The 8374-nt window shown below is 37.8% G+C and overlaps 2 protein-coding genes across 3 annotated transcripts; one reads left to right on the forward strand and one right to left on the reverse strand.

The window, feature by feature from the left end:
• The first annotated feature begins 479 nt into the window (after positions 1–479).
• AAE18 (acyl-activating enzyme 18) lies at positions 480–4708 on the forward strand. Its single transcript, XM_048098739.2, has 13 exons — positions 480–963; positions 1252–1381; positions 1464–1723; positions 1915–2116; positions 2500–2540; positions 2697–2825; positions 2900–3194; positions 3293–3387; positions 3467–3683; positions 3763–3888; positions 3960–4058; positions 4149–4355; positions 4430–4708. Exons 1-13 carry the CDS (start codon positions 713–715, stop codon positions 4538–4540), a joined length of 2163 nt encoding a protein of 720 aa, XP_047954696.1. The 5' UTR covers positions 480–712; the 3' UTR covers positions 4541–4708.
• Positions 4709–4983: 275 nt separating this feature from the next.
• LOC125200913 (vesicle transport protein GOT1-like) lies at positions 4984–7544 on the reverse strand. Of its 2 annotated transcripts, none has more exons than XM_048098740.2 (7): positions 7399–7544; positions 7125–7226; positions 6743–6834; positions 6571–6651; positions 6369–6466; positions 6188–6269; positions 4984–5204 (listed from the first exon to the last, which is right to left on the reverse strand). In XM_048098740.2, the coding sequence occupies exons 2-7, from the start codon at positions 7153–7155 to the stop codon at positions 5166–5168; spliced, it is 423 nt and encodes a 140-aa protein (XP_047954697.1). In that variant the 5' UTR covers positions 7156–7226; positions 7399–7544; the 3' UTR covers positions 4984–5165. The 2 variants fall into 2 exon arrangements, with proteins under 2 accessions (XP_047954697.1, XP_047954698.1); XM_048098741.2 differs by having other exon boundaries at positions 7402–7540.
• Positions 7545–8374: the final 830 nt, after the last annotated feature.

Here is an 8374-nt window from a genome sequence, read left to right on the forward strand (position 1 = left end):
CATAGTCATATTATATTTAAGAGATGAGAAATCATCATATTTGTGCATAGTTAATAGTTGGAAATTATGCAAATACAACAAAGTAAAAAATATATAAATCTAAAATCGTAGTGTAGCAACTAGCAACAATCCCAAAATTCATTCTATAATTTCAAACATGTACAAAAAATTATTGCATTAGATGACTAGCATTGATGATAAGTGAAAACTAAAAGTATAATACCGTTAAATAATATAATACACAATTCAAATTATGTGTGCTGATTTGGGATACCCGATGCGGGTATGGGGTTACCCGTTTAACTATACGGGTCGGGATTGAGTAGTATAATATTGAAGTTTTCGGGTACGGATACCCGCAAAATCGGGTTTGGGTACCCGCGAATACCCGTTTCGACACCCCTACTCATACCCGTCCATTTTATCGAAGATGTTTTTGATTGATGGCATAACGAGGCAACGTATGTACCTTACGATTTACCTAACTACTCCCCAAGTCCTTGAAATGATGAGAGACCTACACCTGACTTTTGTAAACAAAACAATTGAAAAAAGTGATTATATAACCAAATTCAGGCCTTCGAATTACTCCAACAGCCACTGAATTCATAACTACTTATTTGATTTTGTTTGAGCTGCTTATATTTCAATTTTATATGAATTTAACTCTTTAATAAAATAGAAATCTAAATTGGAGGAAGAGAGAGTGAGCATGAGGGAAGTGAGAGTGGAAGATTTGGTGGGAAGTGGGCTTACACTTGAAGAAGCGAGAGATTTGGAGCAACAGCTCAAAAATGTTAGCAGAATTGGCGGCGGAGCAGTTGAGGTGTGGGCTCGGATCACGGCTGCTAAGCTGTTGAAGCCATGGCATCCGCATGCCCTCCACCAGCTTATCTACTACTCTATCTACCGCCACCACGATCAATCCATCCATGGCCCTTCTCTCTACTGGTTTCCCTCTCTGTAACTTCCTCTCTCTCTTGTTGCTTAATTTGTATTTTATTTACTGCAAAACCTTGATTCAAGTCCTAAATTGATTTAAAATTGGGGAAGTCTGCTTCAATTGATTCAATTTTAAGTCCCAAATTGATTATTGATTCATGAAAATAGTGTATTGCTTGTTGGATTGAGCAAATGTGAGGGTTTGTAAGCTTCTTCTCTATTAGTATCATGATTTCATAAATGGAATTTGAAGGATTTCAGGATAGAACTTTCATTTTCTTCATGTGAACAAAATGTTTTGGTTACAAGATCCCAGGCAAAATGTACAAACTTGGGGAGACTTATGGAGGCTCACGGTCCTCTCGCGTTAGGGAAATTATACAAGGACCCCATCACGAGCTTCAGACACTTCCATCGCTTCTCGGTGAATCATCCCGAGGCAAGAGCCTGTTTGCACTTCTCTTTCAAGCAAATGTGTTTGCGTATTCGCGTTGAACGACTTTTTTGGCGTGTGTTTGCAGATATACTGGCAATTTATACTCGATGAGCTATCTGTTCAATTTTCTGTGCCACCGAGATGCATTCTTGATTTATCCGACAAGACTAAGCATGGTGGGACGTGGCTGCCTGGTGCGGTGCTCAATATAGCCGACTGCTGTCTGCAATCAAGCACTTACCATAAGAAGCATGATGACAGCTTAGCAATTATATGGAGGCAGGAAGGTCGTGATGATCATGATGTCGAGAGAATGACACTAAAGGAGCTCCGTGAACAAGTGATGTATGGTTTGAGTCATCTGTCTTTACAAATATCATTCTTCATTATTGAATTGTTATACAAATAACTCTCTGTAATGTTATGTATTGCATAGAAGTGGCGTTGGTGTGTGTGTGTGTGTGTGTTTAGGGGTGTGTTATGGTGGTCAATATTATTCTAGTTTACTGAAGTATTTTTCCCTCGATTTTGAGCAGGTTGGTAGCAAATGCACTGGACTTAGAATTCTGCAAGGGAGATGCTATTGCCATTGACATGCCCATGACCAATATTGCGGTCATCATATATCTAGCAGTTATACTTGCTGGACTAGTAGTCGTGTCAATTGCCGACAGCTTTGCACCTAAGGAAATTGCAACGCGCTTACGTGTATCAAAGACAAGAGCAGTTTTCACTCAGGTGGTCATAAATCTTAATTTGGTTTCTTTATATCAACATGACAAGTGAGACATTTGAAATTTAGCACAAAATTATGGCTTTTCTGCTAGAACCCCCTTAAATAAAGGCGTAGATTATTAATTTTTTAGTCTAGCATTATGAGGTTTTAGGATTTGTTAAAATGCAGAATCAATCATTTTATATGCGAAGAAATATGTGTAAACGAACTTCGTATCTTATGAGAAGTATAACTGACGATATAAGATGAGGGAAAGTAGTCAATCTTATGAAATAATTTAATGATGCTTCAGTTACCAGAATGCTCAACAACTAGGTGTCGGAGACTTTGGCGTGTTGCATTTGGTTTTTCTTTGTTTGCAAATTTCTAACTTAAAGAAATTCAGGATTTCATCTTACGAGGGGGACGGAGGTTTCCATTGTACAGGTAACACATGCATATTCCAGTAACAGAGATTGTAGTGCAAATTAACTTAGCCAATCTTGTTTAAATTCTATTTGGGGATCCTTTTGTGTTCTTTAAATTGTATCTAAGCTAGTCACTTTCTTAGATAATCTTGTATGCATTGATCTCTTGGTGCAGTCGTGTAGTAGAAGCAGGCCCAGAAAGAGTGATCGTCATCCCTGCATCTGGAGAAGATATAGGTGTTCAGTTGAGAAGCCAAGACTCGTCTTGGAAAACTTTTCTTTCAAATGCATATGCCCTACCAAGGTATGAAACAGCTCAAGAATCAATAACACTTTCTTTTCCTAAGATTGCAGTATCAAAAACTCTCCTTTTGGCAGATGGAACTATTATAAACCAGTTCACCAGCCCATCGATGCTGTCACAAATATCTTGTTTTCATCGGGCACCACAGGAGAGCCAAAAGCTATACCATGGACTCACCTTTCTCCAATCCGTTGTGCTACTGATTCATGGACACATCTCGATGTTCAAAGTGGGGATATTGTTTGCTGGCCTACAAATCTAGGATGGGTTATGGGTCCTATTTTACTCTATTCCTGCTTTCTAACCGGTGCAAGTCTAGCTCTCTATCAGGGTTCTCCTTTAGGCCGTGGTTTCGGAAAATTTGTCCAGGTAACTTCTTGCCAACATTTTAAGCTACCGTGTCATTCAATCTATGTAGCTTCTAAAAGCTTTTATTCTTATACATGTGTATTTTTTATCGAATAAAGGATGCTGGAGTAACTGTTTTAGGAACTGTTCCGAGCTTAGTAAAGACATGGAAGAGTACAAATTGTATGGAAGGCATAGACTGGACAAAGATAAAGTAATTTCCACTTACCCTTTCGACATGTATGTATAATATATAGAAAGGTAAAGTGTTGCTAGAATAACAAACTCTGCAGGTCGTTTGGTTCTACCGGAGAAACCTCCAGCATTGATGATGACCTCTGGCTCTCCTCAAGGGCATTTTATAAGCCTGTTATCGAATGTTGTGGAGGCACCGAGCTTGCATCATGCTATATCTATGGAAACCTCATGCAACCCCAGGCTTTTGGAGCGTTTAGCTCCGCTGCAATGGGTGCTGGCTTTGTCATACTGGATGAAAATGGAACCCCTTATGTAAGTACCTCTTACCATTTGGATCGATCATGTTTAACTCGGTGCAGTTAAAGAATTTCCAATGCTTTTTCTTTGACAGCCCGACGATGAGCCTTGTGTTGGTGAAGTGGGCATATTTCCTCTTCACATGGGTGCATCTGATAGGCTGTTGAATGCTGATCATGAAGAGGTTTACTTCAAGGGTATGCCTATGTACAAAGGAAGGGTATGGTTTTCTTACTAGTTTTTCAATGATTTTAGTTGAATCAACAAATGAATCGAACGTTGTGTTTTCAGCAACTTAGGAGACATGGAGATGTCCTGAAGAGAAGCGTTGGCGGATATTACACGGTGCAGGGAAGAGCTGATGACACCATGAACCTTGGAGGCATCAAGGTATAAGGTTTAGGTTTAGGTTTAGGTTTAGGTTTAGGAAAACCATTCCTTTGTCGGCCTTCCGTTTATGGTCAAGGGCTTTGTGTGCAGACGAGTTCAGTTGAAATTGAGCGTATCTGTGACCGGGCCCACGAGGGAGTGCTGGAAACTGCTGCGATCAGCGTTGCACCGGCAAATGGAGGGCCAGAGCAGTTGTCTATCTTTGTTGTGCTCAAGAATGGATTGGACATCAAACCAGATGAACTGAGGTTGAAATTCTCAAAGGCCATTCAGACGAATCTCAACCCTTTGTTTAAGGTTTGCTGCAAAATAAGTTGTGAATGTTTGGGTTGTTTTTTGTTGGTTGCTTGGCTAATTTTTGGTCTGAGCAGGTGAGCTCTGTTAAGATCTTGCCGGAATTTCCTCGTACAGCATCGAATAAACTGATGCGGAGAGTGTTGAGAGATCAATTGAAGGAGCTTCTGCTGCAGAGTAGAATTTAATGTCTACAGAAAAATTTCGAGCAAATTTCTATTGCGAGTGTATTGTTTAAAGGTGTTTTGATTTGTAATAATTATTCAAAGTAAAATACAGATATAAGGATCTTACTGAAATATAAAATCTGTTAACTTTTGAGTACTAAATCAATAAAAACCTTCAAATTCCATCTATATGCCTTCAAGAAGATTATGAAATCTCCAATTAAATTAAGCTTCCAACTGTAAAATTAAATACCCGTCATCAGCCTATACAAATAACCTAATGCAGTATATATTTTTGGCGACAATAATGCACTATTATCAGAAATGTGAACAGAATCAATCCATGGAAAAACAGTTCTCTACAAATATTGGTTTTTTTTTTCTTATAACCATGTCTGAGATCAGAGAAGAGGACTAGAGTAAAAAAATCAATGAAATTGGTACACAAAATGATTGAAGCTGCATTTACCTCAAAAGAATGGACTTTCATTTCCCAGTGAGGTAACAAGAACCATACACAAAATCAAACCCATATTGACATGTACCACACGGTATCGGTTCTATCCTGACATGCTTGTCAGAAAACATTTTTACAGAACTTACAAGGCAGCCCATAAGTAAGTGACATTTCTGGTGAAAAAGAGATTCAGACAGGTACTCGCTTTCCACGGTAACGATCAAAAATCTGCATTGGGAAACAGTTCGCTAGTGAGACATTATACACTGTAAATTGATTAACTGAATTTGTGCCAAAAAATTATTCCACACCATGAAAGGATAGTGCAGAATAATAAATCATGATCGTAATCATGGAATATTAATCATGAAATCTAATTTGCACGGGAGCTTAGTAGGTGCCGCGTTTGGACAAGGAAAGAAAAGGCTAGTACTTTGTACACAAGCATAACTTCCATAAATTATGTGTATTATGTAAAAAAGTAATCCAAAGCTAATCCTATGATCAGCCAGTTCATCTGTTCAATAGAATGAATTTCCACTGAAGTCACAAGCTCAGGTGACAAAATAAATACTCATAAGTACTGAAAGCAACTAACTTTGAAATATATGAAATTTTGATCCGATTGTTACACGTCTGTAAAAGATGAAATTTAAGTTAAATTTTTGAGTTACTGATGGAGCTAAGTCTATGACTCTATAATAGGAGTTAAGCAAGGAAGAAGCACTGGAACAATGGAACCACCCTATTAGTCGATTCTGGATGTATGCCAAGGCTCTTCAAAGAAGGGATGTGTGCAATTATATGTTTTCGACAATCTTAAGACAGCTTTAAGTACTCAAAATGTAATCTTAAACAGACTCCACATAACTTATGAACTAACTGAACTAGTAGAACTGCTGGAGCACTGGAACTAAAGCATAATACAGAGAGCTGTCATCATGTAAAGGTCTCTGAAAAGCTTTGAATATCTTTTCACTAACAACAAAATATATCCTTAAACAATTGTTCTGCAATATTCTACTAGGGTTGGCCAGGTGTTAAGGTTGGTGACTGAAGAAAGCCAGCAGAACAAATTAAATTTCTCTTGTTTCTGAATTTAAACATCTTTTATGGACCTGGCTTTTATGGCACAGATCATAACAGAAGACAACAAACTCCACAAAAGATGGCAAACTAACTCCTAAGAAAAAATGCCAAAGCAACATTACCGATCTCACAAAAGGTTGCTGGAACAACCATCCGATAATAGGCATCTTCTGCAGAAATACAGCCAGTGTCGGCCAGAAGCCACTGTACCAACAAAATAATTAATAAGCCTCTAGCACTATGGTGGAAAATAAACCAAAGTTTAAAGTAAAAGATTCATCAAGTATATAATCAACACTATACCTGAAGAGCACAATAAATCCATAAGCCTCAACTATCATGCCTAAGATAGGCCATCCAATGATAACCAAGAAGAAGCCAACACCAAAAGAAATTGTTCCCTGCTATCAAAATAAGAAAGTTAAAATGAAGAAAGCCTTAACTTAACCATGGCCTCCACTCCCTGATGGGGGGAAAGGAAACAGATCATAGCAAGAAAATATGCCTTGAAATTCGAACGCTTCATAAAGAACTGGGCAGAAGACTTGAGCCCTATGGTTAATGTCACGCCTGAGAAGAAAAGGATCTGTTTGAGTAGAACAAAATAATATTAGGAAGATTAGGGTGAAATAAACAATTACTAGCTGAAAGACAACCTGCCACTATATCATACATACATTTCCCATTGCAAGTAGACCTTTATCAAAGAAGAAAATGATCCCAAGAAATGAAAAGAACACCCCGAACGCCGTCAAACCAAGTCCAATTTCTGTTTGATTAGAACCAAAATAAGATCAGATCATGCTCAACCACTTAGAAATTTCGTTCACAAATGATGATCTTAAAAGCCAGACACCAATTCCTATAGCATAGTTAACACTGATAAAACACTTGGCAATGAGAAATCAAAGGAACGCGAGAGAATCATTCGAGATGAGAATTTGTCAGCAAAAATGCACAATGAGATACGATTACACGTTAGCCATGCTTAGCTAATGCCAATCACTCCACAATCAGAATCAAATTTAACCAGCAACAACAAGAGTGGATTAAACTTACTTTTACGATCGTTCATCTCGAAGGACATCATATTCGCCAATTGTGATTCAATCAGAAATAAGCTAGATTTGTCAACAAAATCTCAGTCGAAACCCTACTCCGCTGCGAATTGGGGGAAAAACAATTACAAACCAATACTGGCACCAAAATAACAAATCACAGACATAAATATCCGAGAACTTCAGCTGAAAATTGGTCCTTCTTCAAATAAACTCATGTTAAAATAAACAAATGGAGTAAAAGTTAAAAGAGTAATCGCCATAGATCCACTAACCACCTCGAATCCGATCCGATCCCCTGGTTTACATCAGATGTTATTTGCTGGATGACGTCAATGGAATTGGAATTAAATGAAGAAAATATTCAATGGTCGTACTATACAATATGACAGTAATATTTAATTTATAATATTAATTGTTAAACAAAATTTAATTTATTATCTGGAAAATAGAGAAGAAATCCTATCAAATTTAATATTACCTGTGTTGCATTAAAGTCCTTACGGCCCTTAGTCTTAAACATAACACTCTAATATCAACCCTTGGATTAAATAATTTGATGGATGTGATTAAAAGCAACGCTATACATTATTGTAATGTTCTCGTACATTAAAGAGAAAAATGGTAAACAAACAATGATTTGCATCAGTTTCTGAACTACATATCCGTAATTGAAGGAGGATTATTTACAGCAACATTTGACCTTCCCACTCTCTCACCATTTCAAATTCTTGCTTCTTCGTCGTTTTTGCGCCGCTTCTCCGACTGACGCCCAGACCCGAAGGCGACTACTTCATTCTCAATCCCCAAAACCAAACCCTAGTTCCACTCGTCTTCCACTCCTCTTCGGAAAAAAATACAAATCGGCGACGAATGCGGCTGCGAAAACAAAGCCTCCGTCTTCCACTCCTTAATCGACCATCAAGTTGGGAGTTTCCAGTCCTCTCCTGCGATGAAATTAGGTTAATTAAAGCCGTCCCTTGTCTGCGAATTGGTAGCACAAAACTGAGAACGCTGCTATTTTTGAGAGTTTATTCTATTGTTGGTCGTCCTCTTCATTAAACTCGTATGTTTGTTCATTAGTGACGACAATTTGTATAAAGATTAGTTTTTTCTAGGTTTCTGAGAATTTTGTTGGTGGTAATTGATTTTAAGCGACTGTACATCATTTAGTCACATTAGTACATCATTTAGTACCCGTATTGCTACATTATTTTGGATTTTGTTTACATTATTTGATACACTTTTTGG

Source organism: Salvia hispanica, chromosome 2 (assembly GCF_029641045.1).
Source record: "Salvia hispanica isolate PSC_SH4W2 chromosome 2, Shi_PSC_v1, whole genome shotgun sequence".
Lineage (NCBI taxonomy): Eukaryota > Viridiplantae > Streptophyta > Magnoliopsida > Lamiales > Lamiaceae > Salvia > Salvia hispanica.

Coding starts and splice junctions, on each gene's coding strand:
- LOC125200913 (XM_048098740.2), bottom strand. CDS start 7,155: ATGATGTCCTTCGAGATGAACGATCGTAAAA. Junction 6,467..6,570: donor TGAAGCGTTCGAATTTCAAG/GCATATTTTCTT, acceptor TTTTGATAGCAG/GGAACAATTTCTTTTGGTGT. Junction 5,205..6,187: donor AGCAACCTTTTGTGAGATCG/GTAATGTTGCTT, acceptor TTCCCAATGCAG/ATTTTTGATCGTTACCGTGG.
- AAE18 (XM_048098739.2), top strand. CDS start 713: ATGAGGGAAGTGAGAGTGGAAGATTTGGTGGGAAGTGGGCTTACACTT. Junction 3,889..3,959: donor TGCCTATGTACAAAGGAAGG/GTATGGTTTTCT, acceptor TTGTGTTTTCAG/CAACTTAGGAGACATGGAGA. Junction 4,059..4,148: donor TGAACCTTGGAGGCATCAAG/GTATAAGGTTTA, acceptor CTTTGTGTGCAG/ACGAGTTCAGTTGAAATTGA.